Raw genomic sequence first — 20,148 nt, 5'->3', positions numbered from 1 at the left:
AATAAATACATCGCGCTGCAAGTGTTGTACATTAAACTCGTTCCCCCCTCTCAAGCCTCACCTCTCCTATTTCCTCAAGACACTATAAATAGGGCAAAACACAGGTCTCGTTCTATCTCGCCGGAAACATCTGGAATTGAAATCCGAATTACTCGAGAATACTAATTTGAGATCAATCTTTTACCTAGACTCCATTACTATCAGTGGTATTGTGGTGGTTTTATCAAGTAATTAATTGTGATGGAGGCCGCTAGGAATTCCCAACCTCCGTCGCCGCAGATTGAATCCGCTACCGAAGAGGTAAACGAGACGGAAGAGCGACAGGAGCAGCAAGAGGAGGGTGAGAATGAACTAGTGATGTCGAAAGCGCAGGCCTTAATGGACAGGATCGTTGCGAACCCTGAAAACCCTAATCCCAATGCGCTCCATGCCCTTGCTACTCTTCTCGAGACCGAAGAATCCAGGTATTATTTGTGTGCCCGGTGGAAACATCTTTTGGACGGTGGTGTTTCTATTAGGAAAATATCCTTCTTTTTTTCTTTGAAAAGTTAGGATGGACACACCATTGCATTCCTAGGTGAAACTTTTGCGTTTACCAATCAATTGATTTAACTGTAGGTCTCGGGCTTTATAACTAGTATAAAAGAGACTCATAAGAGATGCTACCTATTACTGTAATCGGTGCTGGGAATCACTTTTCTTTTCTTTCTTTTTTCTTCCATGAAAGAAACAGAGCGGGAGAGAGAAATTTATTCATTTTATTTTCAGGTTTCAAGGCTGTCCTACCTCAATGTTGTTTTACTTTTACAAGTGCAGTTGTCTTTTTTTCTTCTTTTTCTTTCTTTCTCCGTTCCAAACACATCATCAGTAGCTTTTATTTAATTTAGATTGGGTATCTTTGTGAATGTTTCAAATCAATATTCTGTTTTTGTTTTGGAAGTGACACATGGAACCCCAAGAACTTTAATTTTTAATGACGGAAAGAGTTTTATTCAGTTTATGCTACTGTCCATTTCATGCTATCTACCGTATCTTTAATAATGGTTATTTCTGCACATATTATGGATTAACTATTATAGTATTCAATTATTCTATCCATTTTGAATAAATTTGATAAACATATATCTGAATGAAATGCTTGATTAATGCATCTTAGTTCAAGCATATTATTTGGTTGTAAGGTGAGAATATGGCGTGTCAGTTATCTTATTTCTTCATTTATATCTTGTTCTTCTGAAATATTACTTTATTCGCAATGTGAGGATATAGAATATATATTTTTTGTGGGTAGAGCCAGTTTAGTTTGTGCTGTATGTGTCATATGCTTTCTGTTCAGTCCTCTCATCAATTATTCTATGCTGTTTTATAAGATGCCTGATTTGGAGTACGTGCTCTTTTTATTTTTAATTCATGATGTTGATTTTATAGTGTTTCTGTGTTTTCTGTAAAATGTGAAATTGTTGGTTAAGGTGTGGAAGTATCCGTTAGTGGTAAAAGAGACTTTGGACAAACGAACTATTTTTTTTTTACTTTTAGTCGAGCTGACAACAATTAAGATGGTGTAGCTAACTAGAGTTACCTAGTACATGGAGATTCATGTGATACACTTGGCAGATCACCTGGTTATCATTTTTGTTCAGAAAAATGTATTTTTAGGTTAACATGATAGTGTAGTTCTAATAAACATGAAATTACATGAATTGTAACTTTGAAACAATTGCAATAAACAAATAAGCATGAAATTACATGAATTGTAACTTTGAAACCACTCACTCTATATTATGTTTTTGCCTCTGGGAACAGAGATGGTCTGGCGGAATGGAGTGTGAGGACCGTCGAATAGGCTATCTTGTGTTGTGTATATTTACCTTTATTACTGCTTAGAACTTCTAGGAATTTAGTTAGTTAATGGGAGACCATGACACATAAAGCATGACATACTATAATTTTATTAAATAAGACTGTTTTTTTATTTTTTTGAAAGGTTTATCCAATTTTACAACAGTTCAAATCTAGTAAATTTTTCTTACCAAATATTTTCTCTTTGGCAATGCTTTAGATACATGGAGGTTCCAGATTACTCGTCAACAAGTAATGGCAGGTCTGCCCATAATGTCGGACGGCTGGGTAACCTTATTCGGGTATTTGCTGACTTTTCCTTTTGCATTTTCCGACTTCATTTGCTCTAGCTATTGTTTCCTTTTGATATGTGGGAGAGCTGATGGGATCGGTCTAAATGCTTAGAAAGTTGATTTCTTGTTTCTATTTCTGCAGGAGAATGACGAGTGTTTTGAACTGATATCTTCAAAATTTCTGACTGAAAGTAGATACTCGGTATCAGTACAAGCAGCAACCACAAGGCTTCTTTTCAGCTGTTCACTAACTTGGATGGTATGATAATATCCAACAAGTGTTAATATTTCATTAATGTACTATTACTACCTTGATGCATGCCCTACTTTGGTTATTTTCATTCTTTTGGTTAGTTTGTATTCCTTGGTTTGAAGAATAAGTAAATTTGAATACAGTATCCACATGTATTTGAAGATGATGTTCTAAAGAATATAAGAGATTGGGTGATAAATGAGATACCTCGGTCGTCTGCTGATGATCGTAATTGGAAGGTTGAAACTGGCAAAAGGAAGACCCCAGATTCTGAAATGTTGCGCACATACTCTACTGGGTTACTTGCTGTATCCTTGGCCTGGTATGTTCTCATAAACTTCTTTGTTTTGTTTATGTTGTCCTCATTCTCTTTGTAACTCTTCGTTTTGGGCATTTGTGATTTTAGTGGTGGTCAAGTGGTGGAAGATGTGTTAACATCTGGACTGCCAGCTAAGCTAATGCGATACCTACGTATTCGAGTTTTGGGCGAGATAAGCACAACTCAAAAAGATTCCAGTCCATTAATTGAGAACAAAAGTGCGTCAACTATGGTGTGCCCGAAATCCAGAGAGGAAAATCGGAGTAGGTTGCGGTCTGTTTCAGAGACTTTACACTTGGATTTAGATGTTTCAAGAAAACATACCAGTGAAAAGGATCGTGATAGGGATTGTTTGTCATTGGATGAAACAGAGAGGGATCGTGATAGGTATGGCAGTAGGCAGGCATATGGAGATGATTTTTCTGTTAATGAGGAACCTCTTGATAGTATAGCTCTTGAGGTTGAGGCTTGTGAGGTAGAAGCAGAAGGTGACGAAAAATGCAGCATTAGAGATTTCTGTGAATTAAAATCAAAGACTGTTGGAAAATCAGGTCGTGGGTTTCCCAGATCTAGGGGAAAAGGTCGGTCTAGCGAAGGAGTGTTAGAAAATGAGCAAGCTTTGACATCTCCTTGTTGCGGCAATAGATCAGGACAACCACGAAACTCAAAGGACAGAATTGGGACTAAAATTCAAGATTTGAAAAGAATGTCAGAAGCTAAGAGAGGCCAAGAAAGAACCGATGCTGATGATTCTATGCTTGAAAGGGCAGACAATGATGACTGCTTCCAAGAATGCAGAGTTGGATCTAAAGATATTATTGATTTGGTTAAACAAGCTGTTAGAGCTGCTGAGGCTGAAGCAAGAGCTGCCAATGCTCCTTCAGTAGCCATAAGGGCTGCTGGTGATGATGCTGCAGAATTGGTTAAGACTGCTGCTTTTGAGGTGAATATATTAGTTTCTAGCTGAATGCACACAGATATGTAGTTTTTATACATTGTGTATTATTTTCTGATTTCAGGAATACAGAAAGACCAATGATGAGGAAGCTTCAGTTGCTGCTGCTGCAAGAGCTTTATCCACTGTTGTAGATGCAGCAAAAGCTGTTTCTCTTTCGAGGTTAGTGGTTGATATCCTTCATTATGTAGCTTGGTACTGATTTCTACTAATTACATTCGTTATAATAGCATATTTTGTCCATTGTCATTTGTTAACTTAATCTAGATTATGTGACCTATTTTTGTAGGAGCACAACTCATGTTGATGATGATTCAGGACGTCCAAGACCTACAGAGATAGAAGTTAATGAAGATATTGGTGAATTTGTCATCCTGGAGAGTGACTCCCTTGCGAAGCTAAGGGAGAAATTCTGTATCCAGTGTCTTGTGATTCTGGGGGAGTACATGGAAGTCCTTGGTCCTGTGCTTCGTGAGAAGGGTGTTGATGTCACTGTTGCTTTGCTGCAGCGAAGTTCTAAGCATATAAAGGCTTCAAGAACCATGCTTCTTTTGCAAGACATTTTGAAGTTAATTTGTGCGTTGGCGGCTCATAGAAAGTTTGGTCAATTGTTTGTTGATCGTGGTGGCATTCAGAGACTGCTTGCTGTTTCGAGAAGTGCCCCAACTTTTTTGGGTCTGTCTTCCTGCTTATACACAATTGGTTCTATTCAGGTAGTTTTTACCCTCAGAATTAATCATTTTCAAGTGTGTTTCTCCCTGAAGTCTGATATGATTACATTGCCCTTGTTCGTGCAGCTTTCTATTTCTTCTCTCAACCCTATATCGGTATTTTTATATTCAAAATTATTTTAGCTGCTTTAGACTTAATGAGATTATTTTGCAGGGGATAATGGAACGCGTGTGCGCCCTTCCTTCCAATGTTGTTCACCAGGTTGTTGAGTTGGCTCTTCAACTTCTTCAATGTCAACAGGATCAGTCCAGGAAAAATGGCGCTTTATTTTTTGCTGCTGCTTTTGTCTTCAGAGCAGTCATCGATGCATTTGATGCGCAAGAAGGTCTACAGAAACTTCTTCATCTTTTGCATGATGCTGCATCAGTGAGATCTGGCATTCCTCATGGGCAATTAAATAACCCGGTGTCCCTTCGAAATGACCAATCTCCTTCAGTGGTACTGACCTCACCCGAAAAGCAAATAGCATATCATACTTGTCTTGCACTGCGACAATATTTTAGAGCACATTTGCTCTTGCTTGTGGATTCGGTTCGTCCCACTAAAAGCATTCGTGGTGCACCACCAACGAGGAACATTTCAGCTATTAGGGCTGCCGACAAGCCACTCGATATAAGTAACGAGGCAATGGATGCCGTATTTCGTCAAATACAGAAGGATCGAAAACTTGGTCCTGCTTTTGTGAGGACTCGTTGGCCTGTGGTTGACAAATTCTTAAATTCAAATGGTCATATAACCATGTTAGAATTGTGCCAGGTGCAACTTAGTATTGTTATATCATTTTTTAAATATTTATAATGGTTTTCGTCTTTTTTTTTTGACATTTTCTTTGCTTTATAGGCCCCTCCAGTTGAACGCTATTTGCACGATTTGCTTCAATATGCACTTGGTGTATTGCACATTGTAACTTTGGTCCCTTATAGCCGCAAACTCATTGTAAATGCGACATTAAGTACTGATCGCGTTGGTATAGCTGTCATTTTGGATGCGGCAAATGGTGCCGGTTATGTTGAACCTGAGGTAAAGCCTGCAAAAATTTTGGGCTTATTTAGATCATTTTTATTTATTAATAATAGTTACATCATCTTCAAAATGTCAGATTGTTGAGCCAGCTTTGAATCTGTTGATAAACCTTGTCTGCCCTCCTCCATCAATCAGCAATAAATCAAGTGCCAGCGTGCAAAGTCAGCAGTTTACTTCCTTCCAAAGTGGAAATGGTTCTGCCATGGAATCTAGGGACCGAAATGTGGATCGAGCTGCCAACGTTCCTAGCCAGAATGAACCAAGGGACCGGAATGGGGAACCTTCTTCAGTGGATAGAGGTGTCTTATCTGTAGTTTCTGCATCATCTGTTGGTAATACATTGTCACAAGCATCTGCATCTACAGTGGCATCAGGGTTAGTTGGAGATCGTAGAATATCTCTAGGTGCTGGAGCAGGTTGTGCTGGGCTTGCTGCACAGCTGGAACAAGGATATCGTCAAGCTAGAGATGCTGTTCGTGCAAACAATGGCATAAAAGTTCTTCTTCAGCTCCTTCAACCCCGGATGGTTACATCTCCTGCTGCTCTTGACTGTCTTCGTGCTCTCACATGCCGAGTTCTTCTTGGTTTAGCTAGAGATGATACAATTGCACACATATTGACAAAGCTTCAGGTTAGTGTCAACTGCAAATACAATTTATTTGAAATCACTACTAAACTACGAAGTCCAATAGTTGTGCAATTGCTTTGAACAACAGAGGGCTTTAAAATTTAGTAATTTGTGATGTTGATTCTGACTTTTTATTTTAGGTGGGGAAAAAGCTGTCAGAGCTTATCCGTGATTCTGGAAGCCAGACCCCTGGTGGAGAACAGAATCGATGGCAGTCAGAGCTTGCCCAAGTGACTATTGAGCTCATCGGGGTATGCAATTATATATCTGTATGGAAGTTTATTGAAGGCCTGAGCTTTTTTATTTGGTGTTAAGTGTGCTTTTGTTACTAGACATTCGTTTACGATTATTTTTTGTCTTTGTAGGTTGTAACTAATTCTGGTCGTGCAACTACTTTATCGGCTAGTGATGCTGCTACCCCAACATTGAGGCGTATTGAACGAGCTGCCATAGCTGCAGCAACTCCCATTTCTTATGATCCCAGGTATCAGCGTTTCTGGTTCAGTGTTCTATTATAAGTGCAAGACAATTTTTGAGCTACTTCTCCATGCCCCTCCTTTCTTATTTCTCGCCCTTTTGTACGCTCACATGCTTTCACTCTTTTAGGGAACTTTTACTTCTTGTCCATGAGCACCTTCAAGCAACTGGGTTACCAGAAACTGCTGCACTGCTTCTCAAAGAGGCGCTGTTGACACCTCTGCCCTCTTTAGCTGCTCCCTCGTCTCTATCATACCAAGGTTTTGGACAAGAAGTCCCCTCATTACAAATTCAATGGCCATCTGGACGTGCTGCTTGTGGATTTCTCTCGGATAAGCCAAAAGTTTATACTCACCTTGAGGATTCTAGATTGAGATGTGACTCAGCTGTTTTCTCTTCAAAGAAGAAACCATTGGCATGCTCAGCTGCTCTTGGTTACTCAAAAATTCAACCCAAATTGGAGGACAGCCTGGTGTTATCGAACATAAAAAATAATATGAGCTCCAAAAGATCTAATGTTGCTGCAGATAATCAAGGAACTCCATCAGTATCTTCTATGAAATCAGGTGGTGATGCAGATGTACAGATTCGAATTCCAATTGTGTTGCCAATGAAAAGAAAATTAACAGATTCAAGAGATAACAGTTTGATTTCATCTGGGAAAAGACTTAATTCTGGTGATCACTTACTCAGTTCTCCTAGTTTTACCACACCTAATAGTGCTCGTAGAAGTGGTCTTCAGCCAGATGCTAACCTGTTTTGCACACCAAGTCTAGCTCCAAAGGATCACCATAGTCGATTGCCACCTAATGTTCTATCAGCTGATATTGATGAAAGCCGGTTTACTGGGTCTCAGGTAGGCCAGACTTCTTTTTCTCAACATGTCCTTCTCAATGATCCACAACCTTGTGGCTCAGAAAGGGTTACATTGGATTCTCTAGTTGTACAGTATTTGAAGCACCAACATCGTCAATGCCCAGCTCCTATCACAACTTTACCACCTCTTTCACTCTTGCACCCTCATGTCTGTCCCGAACCAAGACGAAGCCTTGATGCTCCATCAAATGTGACAGCACGGTTGAGCACACGTGAATTTAGAAGTATGTATGGGGGAATTCATGGAAGTCGTAAGGACCGACAGTTTGTTTATGGCAGATTCAGACCGTGGCGGACATGCAGAGATGATACCAGTTCCCTGCTAACTTGTATTTCGTTTTTGGGAGATTCTTCTCGGATTGCTACTGGTGGCCATTCTGGGGAACTAAAAGTGTTTGACTCCAACAACAACAGTGTGTTGGAGAGTTGCACCAGTCATCAGTTTCCTTTGACACTCGTTCAGTCACATTTTGTGGGTGAAAATCAACTCGTTATTTCTTCAAGTTCTAATGATGTTCGCTTGTGGGATGCATCTTCAATCTCAGGTGGTCCAAAGCATTCCTTTGAGGGAATCAAAGCTGCAAGATTCAGTAATTCGGGTTCTGTATTTGCTGCATTAAGATCAGATCCAAGCCCCCGAGAAATTCTTCTGTATGATGTTCATACCTGCCAGTTAGATATGACGCTTTCAGATACATCTAACCCTCATTCTGGTCGTGGCCATGCATATTCTCTTGTTCATTTTAGCCCATCAGACTCCATGCTGCTTTGGAATGGAGTATTGTGGGATCGAAGGGGTTCGGGCCCAATTCATCGCTTTGATCAATTCACGGACCATGGTGGAGGGGGTTTTCATCCTGCTGGGAACGAGGTATGTTTGATGTCGAGTTGTTCAATAGGAGTTTTAACACAGCTGTGAGAAATTTCGTTTCTGTTGTTCTTAACTAATGTTTTGACAGGTCATTATAAACTCTGAGGTCTGGGATCTTCGAAATCTGAGGCTCCTTCGAAGCGTCCCATCCTTGGATCAGACAGCTATAACGTTCAATGCCAGTGGTGATGTTATATACGCAATCCTGAGGAGAAATCTTGAAGACGTCAATTCAGTTTATAATACTCGTCGAGTGAAGCATCCTCTCTTCTCTGCTTTCCGCACTATTGATGCAGTCAATTACTCTGACATTGCCACGGTTCCTGTAGACCGTTGTGTACTTGACTTTGCAACTGAACCAACTGATTCTTTCTTGGGTTTAATCACGATGGATGACCAAGACGAGATGTATTCTTCTGCTAGGGTATATGAAATTGGTCGACGCAAACCGACCGATGATGATTCTGACCCCGATGATGCAGAGAGTGAAGAAGACGAAGATGATGAAGGTGACGATGATTCGATCTTGGAACAGGATCTTGTTGGAGATGGTGAGAGTGATGTCGGTGACATGAGTAATGATGACGATGGTCTGAGCGAATTTGAAGATGAAGATGATGATGGGGATTTCATGATGGATGGTGTCGATTTTGATGGGGATGGGGTTCTGGAGATTGTTACCGAAGGTGATGAGGATGATGACAGTGATTTCCTTGAATCCTTTAGTAGCGGAGATGAGGATTTGCTTTAATAGAGACGTGGTTGGATTTGGGGTTTTTAAGGTTGGGGTTTTGAAACGCAGAGATGTAAATTGTAGGCTATTGGTCTGATATAAAATAAATATTTGTTAAGTTTTATTTGAAATTTTGTTGTAATTGAGTTGCTTCGCCTTTTGAGGTTCTTTGGAAATCTACTAACCATATGTTTCTTTTGGCGGTTAAATCCATCTCACTACCCAAAATTATTCACCATTAGGGTGGTGGCGCGATAAGCAAAAATTTTGGTATTTACAAATTAATACAAGTCATTCTAATTATCATGTCTTTTCATTTCCTTAGAATATAACATTAACAGAATCCACCCAATTAAACATGTTCGAATATAATCGGATTTGATGTGAAAAGATAAGCTTGGAAGTAGGAGTAATAACCCATAACATTCGAGTTTAATCAACTTGTGAACAAATGAATGGTCGTACCTTGCACCAATCAAAAGTTGGTTTATTTATTTATCAAATTACGTACAGAAATAAGGCCATTAACTCCATTAAATATGAAGATCAATATATGTGCATAATCAAATCCGACGACGACGAATTCTCAGGTGACCAAACTTGCCGGCACCTGGAGACGAAGCCTCAAAGACAATAGGCAAATAACCTGTAGCACTTTTATATCTCTGCTGGATCTGAAAATTCAGGATCACATAATTGAAAATTATAAAGATTTATATCACAATTTTTTATTATTAAAGAGAGTTTCTAACCCGAAGAATTTGTTCACTGCTTCTTAAAGAATTTTTGCCGACAACACAAATGGTCCCACCAGATCCACCCCCTGTTATCTTTGCACCATACAAGGTTCCATCTACTGCCCTCGAATTTTTACTGTGTTGCATTTCTTGAACCAGCTGTACGAGCCTGTCTGTCCCATCTGAACCGAGTCCGCAAGCACTGTAACTGTAGTGACACTGTCAAGAAACGAGCTCGTAAGGAGAAAAAACACTAAACGTAATTTAATAGAATTTATCTTGCCACATAGTGTCTAGTTACAGCATTATTTTATAACTATACCTGGTACATCAACTCTCCCAGAGCAGTCAATTGATCGTCTGAAGTTGCAGATGTAAGTAAAGCCTTGAAAGCCTGTAGTCATATAAAATCACCATGTGTAAGAGCTAAAAGTTAATACAGCAAAATGACATGAAAACCAATTTTCTTGTCTTTTTTTGGCATACCTTGACTCGAAAATTTTCATATATGGGATGTTTGGTAGCTGCTCTGAGTCCATAATTTCGCTTATGATCTATTACAGTGACCGAATCGCTGTGGTCATTATATTTCTTCAAGAAAGTCTCGCCAAGCAAGGTTTCAGGAAGTTGCTTAACGTAAAGAGCTTCGTATCTGAATTTGGGTAAACATCGTGTTGGTTAGAATCCGACACAAGGTGAATGATTAAATTTATAGATCGAGTTTTTGCATTGATACAGAAGCTATAGCGATCAATTAGCATGGAATTTAAATCTTTTTTTTATTTAGTCGTCCAAGCACCATATTTTCTTCCCTTTTCATATAAGCTACCACAGTGCAATTCCAAATAATGCAGAAGATATTTCCAAAAGGTCAACTCTCTAGCAAGCAAGCATGATTTCGAATGGGTAGTTTTTTTTTTCTTTTCACCTGTGGGCCGATAAGTTGCACAAGTACTCCAGGGCTGCCTCGGTTTCAAGTAGTTCGATTCCATCCTCTTCCAGATCATCAGAGGTTGTTCCATTAGTCAAAGATTGTGATAACAGTTCTGACGCAACCGATTTTATGATTTTTCGGCCCATAAAGGCTCCTATTCTCACAGATCCATAATCAGCACCGCCAACGCTGCAAAAAGATTCATTATTTCAGATAAAAAGAGGGAATCAACCACGTAAAAGATATTTCAAGAAAATTTGATGAAAAACTGTATCAATATTGAGTTTGTAGGTACATTGAATTGATAAAAAAGACCTCCAAGCTAGAACAAGATATAAAACCTATACCTGTGCCTGATTCCAGAATCGATTCCCCAAAATCGTACATGACTTGGAATGTCCACCAGACCCAATACCTCTGCAGGCTGCACCAAGTATTACATGTAATAAAATTTTCTTCTAAATTTTAACAAGAAAATGTTGTCTTCCCCGCCAATCCTCAAATACCTGGCAAACCATAGCAAGTAGTTTGTTAGCCTCACCACATGCAGAAGTCATCTGATCCATCACACCACACGGAGCTCCAACTACGTGATTCTCCACCTTCACACATATGAATATTTACAGAGATTTAAGCATCATAAAGATACAAAAAATACTAGAATAATGCCTATGATGCACGTTTTCAGAATTCAAACCTTTTGGCAGAGCAAAGCAAGATCTCTTGGGTTGATATTTAATCCTGAAAAAAGCAGATGCTGGCATGGTTAGACATATGGTCGATCAAATACGAAGCTAGGGAATGATAAGTGCATCATGACATAATTTTGAAAAATGGAATAAAATTAACAGCAAATTAACGGAGTAGTTCGAGAACCATGAGCAGCAGCGACTGCAGACATAGTAGCAACCTCCACAGCTGCAGAAGAAGAGACCCCTTTACCTTCCGGCACAGCAGAAGATACCTACAACATACAGGATAAGCTTAAATTAAAACTCTAACTAATCACTTGCTACAAAAGACGCAAAGAAATGTTTAAAAAAAGTGTGGACAAAGAAAAGTTGCACAAATTTGATAAAATTTCTGAAGAACACAAACTAAGTAAAGGAAATCATGTCTTTGAATTTATAATTTGTAATATACCAGCATTCTAATACTATTCTCGAAATGTAATCCAAATTCTTTCATCAACACGAGGATGGTTCCGGCAATATATGCAGCCCATCTAAAATAGCAATATGGTTAGTGCAACGCATAGGAGACTTTTCAAAAGCAGAAAAACAGACCACTGGTAAGATTTGAACCTTTGGGATGGATCTCGAGAAAAGTAACTCCTGGCCGCCTCATACGACATTGGTTGCTCCCCATCCATGAAATCCGACAAATCCATATCAAAGGTTGGTCCACGGTTGCTTAATTCAGATCCATAAGATACCTGAACAAACAACAACAACAACAACAATAATATCAGTTTAAAATATTCAAATTCAAAATCAAATTCTGTTGGCTTGAAAATGATGAAATCAGCATTCACTCTACAAACCTAATAGATTGATCATATAACTTTATTACTTTCAACTGACACTAAGGATTAACTTTGACATGGTAGCCGCAAATACTGGCCTCAACCTCATCCCCTATCATCTGAAGTTAAGATCACAAATTTTTTGAACTATATGAGAACTTCAGTTAAAGGAGAATCGCATACGATTTGCAGAACAGGAGTTGGTCCTTGTCCTTTGGCATCCTGCCGGGCCTGAGCATGCTTCCATAGTCTCTGTTTTGTTGGATGAATCTTTTGCACAGCAACATGGCAAGCTTCTCTGATTGGCATCTGTAGATATATCATGACATCATTGACAAAATGTAATCAATGTGGCAGCAGAAACTCTGGATATAATAGTAGTTCAGACAGACTACAAGCTTTCCCTCTTATTGTGGTGATCAGTACATCAACTCATGCTTCTTGTAGTGTTATTTATACTTGATTTTCTGGAACACAAACTTCGGTGAGCGTGAAATACCATGGGTATATTTGGTTTTCGTTTCCTGAATTCCCAGAAAAAATATTGTCTGAAACTGCACTTTCTGACAATGATACTTGGAGATTGTAACGAATTTTTGGATTTGTCTTCTCTGAGATTTTTTTTTCTGTAGGCAGTGATTGAATAGGAGATAATGTGATGGGGTGAAGTGTGGTTTTAGATACAAGATGAAAGTAAGATGAAAATCATTTGCTTTCATTTTTGAAAAATGAAAACATTTCCCTGACAAAAACAAACCTCAGCTCATATTTTTCTTGCGCATCATTTTCTATTGTTTTGGTGGGGTTGGGTGGGGATGGGGTGGGGTGGGATTGGGAGTTAGAAGTTGGAGTAAATTCACTTACCTGCAATACAAGGCTTCCAGAGTAGTCTGCAATTCCACCCATAACATCTAATCTTCCTGGTGCTCTTGCCACGAAAATGTCTTCCTACACCCGACAATTAATATTGCAAAATAACATCTTATATATTAATAGAGCAGCAGGAGTCATCCAACTTCATGGCAATGGACGGAGTTCAATTTTTCATGGTGTCAATGCTATTAAAAAATCATCAGCTTTATATTTTGGTTTATTTTCTCATGGCATCATTGAAAAATATATTTCCCATATTAAATATAAATTTCAAGCCAGTACCAGCAAACCGAACTGAATTAAAGATACCTCCCAATTAAAGAGACCAGCAGCAGCTTTCCGCTCCCTGATCTGATGTTTCTCGGTACCTTTTCCAGAATCATGGACAACATCAAATTCTGATAAGCTGTTCAAGAAACTCACAGTATCAGAGAGACCCAAAAAATCTCCATGAAGAATCTCAAAGTCCTCGAGGTATCTAGCAAAAGAGACAAAATGTTAAAGTAAGAATACATTCGACACTTGAATGGGCAATGAAAAATTAGGATTATTGATAGAAAAAAGTCACTTACGAAGGCATAAGAAGATTATCTTCATCAATTTCAGCAGTTGGAGAACCCGTACGAAGACCAAGTTCAGTTTCAGCATTTGCATACCAGTCTGGAATGCTTAGATCTCTTCCAGGAACTCTTTGGAGTTGATACCCAAGAACAATAGCATCCTGTAATCTCCTAGCCCCACTAAGCTAGAGCTCAAGAAATTAGGACACAAAAATAGTGAAGAGACAATCAGGTCAAAATCATTACACGGACTCTCAAAAGGTACATACATATCATCTTGGCATGGTAGAGAGAAAATGTCCAGGACAATACCAAGTTAATCTCACCTTGTTGGATGTATAATTTTTCCCTGAAGCTGTATCTTGCAAAATATTAGCTGCAACCTGGAAGTAGTAATCAAATCAGAGTATTACATTTTCATACAATTAGAAACAATATAAACCAGCAAGACCGGGCTTTTCAAAGTCATGTATGAAGGATTTTCTTGTTTTCAACGAAGATAAATAAACACAGATGCACAAACAAAAATGTAGTATCATTATATTAAAATATAACTGATTGTCTTGGAGGATTAGTCTGATGTCAGACAAATAATTCGAGTTCAAATCAGGATAACGTCCATTTGAGAAAAAATAATAATTTTGTTGTCATGAACTCCACCAAAAAATAAATAATCAAAATGTCTTCAGTGATGAGCCAATTTAGTTGCGCAGTCTGAGGAAAAAAGTATCATGTATCAGCAAAAACTTAGTAAAATAAACAATACTATCTTTAACTAACCACCTTGCAGTACATCCTCCATCTTAACGAAATATAGGAGCAATGGAAGCACAAACAAGAGAAATGATATTAAACTGGATCATTTCTAATCTTGATGCAAATGAGAAATATTTTCCATTACTAAGGTGAACAAATCATGATGCTATGATCCATAATGCCATTTGTTTTCCGATGATGTTTATCAAAATAGGCTCGACAGATGCCAGTTTTTGAACTTCACCAAGTAAGATTTTCAAACAATAAAGGAAGATGAGGTACCTCACCACCGTTGACTCCTCCCTCATAGCAAGGTTTCAAACTAATTGCACGTTCCAGGTATGGTCTCCAGTGTCCAGTAAGTAAATCCCTTCTAATCATCTCAACTCCAGCTTGATAGAACTGATAACCGGTGATCACATGTTCATTGATCCAGTGAAGAAACAGTTGATTTCAGAAAAAGGCAAGGACAACCACATTAAAAATTAAACCTCAAGCATATTTCTCAAGAATGGCTCCTCATTGAAGTAGTCCCTACGTACAAAGATGAATGGTATCTTGAATGCCAGAGACTCGCTGACTGTCCCATATCCAATTTTTCCTGATGTCAAGGAAACGTAGACTTATAAACTGCTTGAAATTGAAAACGTACCATCCATTGCAAAACAAGCTCCATAACTCACCAAGCATGCAGTCAGATGCAGCAATCACATCCGGGGTGTATGTATCTTTTGCTAGCTTTATGAAATTTGGAGGAAAGACCTGACTATCAGAAGCACCACAAACCTAAACCAGAAAGAAACTAGCATATTATTCTTCATCGCTGAATCCCAGATACATCATTCAAGCACCAACAATTCACTAATATAGTTCAACAAAGATACCAGACAAAGCCATCCATGAGGCAGGTACTCCTCCTTTAAAGTCCAACCAGCTGGCTGCAAATCACGGCTACATTATAATGTGGGAACAAGTGCAAGTAAATGCAGACATGAGGACAGAAAACTTTCAAAATGATATCCACACAAAGCAAGAAAAAAATAAAAATGAATGTGAACTAATATTTTTTTTTTTTTTATACGAAACTACTTTTCATTAGAATAATATAGTGGATTACAAAGGATAGTAATCCCAAGAACTCGAGTACAAAAAAAGAATAAAAATAGAGATCTTAAGTCAACAACAAACATAATCCCAATCCCTAATCACATCCGCAATAATTAAATGCTTAAATTCCGGTAACATCGTTGTCCAACCGTTTTCCAATAAATCAAAGTTCATCGTGGGTATTGTCATATTAGACAAAACACCGCCCTAATCAGATTTCTAATGTGCAGCAGATAAAGCACTTTAGAAAATCCAATAAATCAAAGTTCATCGTGGGTATTGTCATATTAGGGACGCATCACAATTGAACGTGATACAACTACAAGTAACAAGATTTAACGACAGCTGTTAATGCAGGACACTTAGATTTTACCACATAAATTGGGTAATAATAGGTTCTGTGAAAAATATGATCACGTTTTTTGGTTATAAATATCTACAGAGAGAAAAATCAATTTGTGGCCCATAGCCTATCCACAGTTCTGGTAAAAAAATCTTCACAAAGTGAATGTTTACCTGTCCACCAAAGTTAAGAATAACAACCTTCACATCTTCCATGATTCCAAGTTCTTTCCGCACCTGGAATGTCATGATAAAGTAAATGAATGAGGCATGAAAGTGGCATATGTTCACATTATTTTACAAATTATAAGTTGGTTGTTTCTTTCACATACCTCCTCACGTGACTTGTGTAATCTCCTCACAACCAATGGAACGTCTATTGCATCACGGAATGCAGGCACTATAATACGCAAATCCATGTGAAAGATAATATAAAAAATAGACATCTTCATCCACTTATTTTACGGTTAATGAAGATTCAAAGAAGAATATTAAATTGATAATTTGTTTATGTTTTCATACTCGGGCAGTATCCTGGAAGGCGAATAAGGAATTCACAATGTGAATAATCCTCTGCAATCTGAAAAGTCACATGATTAAATTGGAATCAAATGAAAATAGAGTACCAAGAATTGTAATATGAACAATACACAGTAAATGGTTCAAGTGTTTCAAGAGCAAAAATGTCGAGAGAATAATTGACTAAATTATAGAGTGGAAACACCTAATATCAAATAAATTAAAATACTAAAGCATATGAAAATGCTTTTGAAGGTATTAATTGCAATCTTTCCCTAACAGCCCCTCACTGCCCTAAAATCACAGCCACCAAAAAGGAGAAAACAGGATCTAAAAATGGTAGTGAGTGGCATGTTGCAACCTTATCATGTATTCCATTTAAGATCTTACATTGACACTGAACAACGCCAAAAAATACACATAAAAGATCAATAAATAGTAAGGCTTGAAAGACAGCTTTACTATGACTGTACGCCACCTGCCAAACTATGGATCGGTGATGATAGCCAGCAGCCATCACGTATTCAGCATATATGAAATCCCAGCTGCAGACAGATATTAAATGTTTGAGCACAATGCAAGGATATTAGAAATGGAAAAAAAAAATCAAAGAAGGATATAAAAGGAATTAGATGAGTAATGGTATCAACAATATACTCTACACAGATGCAAACTCAAGGTGTCTAGAGTTAGTGATTATAATGCCATGAATTAAAGTCAGAAGACCAATCGATCAATGCTCTCAATCAAGGGAAAGAGCGTGTCTTGGAAGTTTACTAGAGACGGTCAATGATCATTCTTATTATTCTTAGTCACAAAGAGAACAAGCAGATCTTTATACATCATGAAAATTGCTGGCACAAATTTATTTTGAACCATGTTCCACTTGAGAGTTTCCAGCGTGTGTGTGTGTGTATGTAGATATACACATATATTGTGTGTTGAGATCTTCACACACACACACACACACACACACACACATACATACATATATATAATGTGTATTGAGAGAGAGTAGAGAGATTGTAACCTAAAATTGGTAACACAAACAGACCGAATTCCAGCATTAGCAGCAGCCCGACAAGCAACTGGAACAACATCTGATACCTATACTTGTACAAGCATGTACAACAACAATGCAAAATAAAACACAATAAGCTCTTGCAGAAGACATCTGAATGAAAATATGAAGTATCAAAGTTTTTGAAAAAGAAATAGTAGTTGATTTGGTGCAAAGCAGGATGGGAGTCAAAACGCTTTCAAGTGAAACTGTTCGCATGAAGAAAAGATCAGCTGATATCGCTTACTGCTTGATGGCATTCACATTTCCCTAATTTTTAGAACAGTTAATCAATTAGACAGTTAATTGGTTAAATCAATTGTTAGTTGAGTCAGGTTTCTATAGACCATAAATATGAAAAGAAAGCACTGCACTCTGTACAAGAACACTAAGACATTTTCTACTCAATGCTGTACAGTTACATTTTTTTTCAAGATTCTTTCCACTTCATTCTTTGGAATTATTATTACTTCAGATTCATCAATATGCATCTGCAAGTTTTTGTTATATTCATTTAAATTTTTATTGCATAAAATCTTTTCATAAAAAGAAATTGTCATTCTTGCACTTCCTTCTTGCATCTCTCCCCAATACTCCCAAGATAAAACAACATTTATACAATCATCGTGAATTCCCAAGATAAAACAAAATTTCCACAATCTTCGTGAATGAATAAATTTTTCCGAGGTTAATTCATCGCAGGATAAATTTTTACCACTAGATCTGCCTTGATGGACTTCAGCCATTCCACTTCTGTCATCAAAATAGCATCACGAGGTGCAACGGCTGTCTCTGAATACTAAACCAATGAATATGAGGTAACTGGTTAGCAAAAAAAGGATACTAGGGTCAATACCGATTATGGATGGATAAAACTGATTTCTTTATCATACGAATAACTAAATATACCTTCTCTAGAGAAGCAAGACGATCAACAGTCAATGCATCTGCTTGAACTGCTCCACAGTCTAAGAGCACCTACAAATATGGAAAATTAACTCTTGAGAGGATAACATTGGAAAAGAATATCTGAAGTAAAAGATTATCATGGAACAGTGCCTGAATAAAGAGACCTTGCGAATAAAAAGTCGAGGAGACTCTATCTCAGTTGTAAAAACATATTCTGGTGCACCAGTAACCACATGAACATCATGTCCAGCATGAATGAGATGTCGAGCAACCTAAAAATGATTCAAGAGCTCAAAATGAACATAGCATAAAACGGATCAAGAAACAAAAACCAAAAAATTTCATCATGTTCCTAACGTAGTACTTCAACTGGATGAAAAGGGAAAATGATTTACTCGTGAGCCAAATGCCACCATTTGGTAATTAATTATTGATTTACGACAAATGCCAATCAATCTCTTGGAACAACTTTGTTAATGTATCTTCCTTAGAAATCAAAAGGATCCAATTCGAGCAAGTTCCTAATTCAAAAATTAAACCCGCTGGAATCGAGATAATTTGTTTAATTTTGAATATGTATGGGTTCTAAATTAATGTGAACAAAAAAAAGGTTTCTCTGTGAACAACCGACCAACTACGAATAATCAGAGGAAAAAAAAAAGTAACAGATGATCAATGACCATGAACCAGAATTCTTCAATCAAGAAAATAACATGAATCAAAAATTGAAAAAAGAAGAAGAAGCAAGAATCAACAAAGTCAATATAAGTTCCATCTTAGTACCCACCACACCCGACAACCCACACCCTAAAAAAATGTCTTCTTCAAGAAATCACAAGCACACAAACCTCAACAACCCGAGTGGCATGGCCAAAGCCATGGCCAGTGACATAGTAAGCAAACACCAAAGGATGCTTTCTTGATTCCTCTGAAACCATCCTTACTGTAAAGACGAAGAACAAAAAAAATTCGCTCTCTGCAAATGCGTAAATTGTTGGGATTTCAAGAAAATCAAGCAATTGCACTTTTGTACATCCAACGCTTTCTTGGGAATAGTTTTTACTTTTTAGTGGCTGGGGTTCTGATTTGACGTCAGGAGAAGTTTTCCTTGTTAACGATTATTAGGATAATCTATTGGACTTTTCGGTGGGATCCAATTTCGCTTGATTACGTATCATCATACGAGGATTTTGGCGTTACAGTACTAGGAAAATCCACTCTCTGTATTTTAATTTAAAAATTTTAACTTTCCCTAATATAAAAAACAATAAATAGATTTTAATCTCGGATCGGATTACACTAATTAGAATGGATTCTGAGTTGAACTTTGAATATAGATTTTGCCGATTAATAATGGATTTTGCTTATTCATTGTCAATCCCTTTTAATTAAACCAAAAACTTGTTTGATATAGTCTCACGGATCGTATTTTGTGAGACTGATATCTTATTTGGGTCATCTATGAAAAAGTATTACTTTTTATGTTAAGAATATTAATTTTTATTGTGAATATCGATAGGTTAACTCTCTCACAGATAAAGATTCGTGAGACCGTATCAAATATGACGTATCATTTCCACATTAATTTTTTAAATTTTCTTTTTTCAAATGGGAAAGTAGAATATTCATTGTTAGTGAAGAATCATTCTTCTTAACTATCAGATGAAAGCTTCTGTTTGTTTCAAAACTATATTAATAAATGAGAAAAAAAATTATGTGATATGTATGCAATGTGTGCCTCTATTTGCAAAGTGTTGGCCACATTATGTTATCGGTTTTCAATACAAAAGTATTTTATAATTTTATCGTTAATATGTAAATAAATAA

The 20,148-nt window shown here is 37.5% G+C and overlaps 2 protein-coding genes across 3 annotated transcripts; one reads left to right on the top strand and one right to left on the bottom strand.

The window, feature by feature from the left end:
• The first annotated feature begins 50 nt into the window (after positions 1-50).
• On the top strand, positions 51-9,143 carry LOC142545250 (DDB1- and CUL4-associated factor homolog 1-like). The gene is made up of 14 exons (XM_075652311.1): positions 51-464; positions 2,060-2,141; positions 2,275-2,391; positions 2,529-2,707; positions 2,792-3,647; positions 3,724-3,821; positions 3,949-4,372; positions 4,545-5,147; positions 5,232-5,411; positions 5,491-6,045; positions 6,183-6,293; positions 6,408-6,526; positions 6,649-8,266; positions 8,355-9,143. Exons 1-14 carry the CDS (start codon positions 241-243, stop codon positions 9,015-9,017), a joined length of 5,829 nt encoding a protein of 1,942 aa, XP_075508426.1. The 5' UTR covers positions 51-240; the 3' UTR covers positions 9,018-9,143.
• A 260-nt stretch (positions 9,144-9,403) lies between these two features.
• Positions 9,404-19,483, bottom strand: LOC142545251 (L-arabinokinase-like). Of its 2 annotated transcripts, XM_075652312.1 has the most exons (29): positions 19,170-19,483; positions 18,486-18,593; positions 18,322-18,390; positions 18,128-18,211; positions 17,383-17,459; positions 16,831-16,897; positions 16,356-16,413; positions 16,166-16,233; positions 16,008-16,070; positions 15,269-15,322; positions 15,068-15,170; positions 14,876-14,985; positions 14,667-14,786; positions 13,955-14,011; positions 13,641-13,813; positions 13,378-13,546; positions 13,060-13,143; positions 12,379-12,504; positions 11,975-12,105; positions 11,814-11,895; positions 11,547-11,634; positions 11,368-11,411; positions 11,177-11,272; positions 11,018-11,094; positions 10,665-10,859; positions 10,223-10,388; positions 10,059-10,130; positions 9,752-9,955; positions 9,404-9,673 (listed from the first exon to the last, which is right to left on the bottom strand). In XM_075652312.1, exons 1-29 carry the CDS (start codon positions 19,257-19,259, stop codon positions 9,563-9,565), a joined length of 2,946 nt encoding a protein of 981 aa, XP_075508427.1. In that variant the 5' UTR covers positions 19,260-19,483; the 3' UTR covers positions 9,404-9,562. The 2 variants fall into 2 exon arrangements, with proteins under 2 accessions (XP_075508427.1, XP_075508428.1); XM_075652313.1 differs by lacking the exons at positions 18,486-18,593; positions 19,170-19,483 and having other exon boundaries at positions 18,128-18,234; positions 18,322-18,381.
• Between the last annotated feature and the right edge of the window lie 665 nt (positions 19,484-20,148).

This window comes from Primulina tabacum, chromosome 5 (genome assembly GCF_025594145.1).
Source record: "Primulina tabacum isolate GXHZ01 chromosome 5, ASM2559414v2, whole genome shotgun sequence".
Taxonomy (NCBI): Eukaryota; Viridiplantae; Streptophyta; class Magnoliopsida; order Lamiales; family Gesneriaceae; genus Primulina; species Primulina tabacum.
The sequence above is the reverse complement of the archived record's forward strand: the minus strand, read 5'-3'. Positions and strand labels throughout refer to the sequence as shown.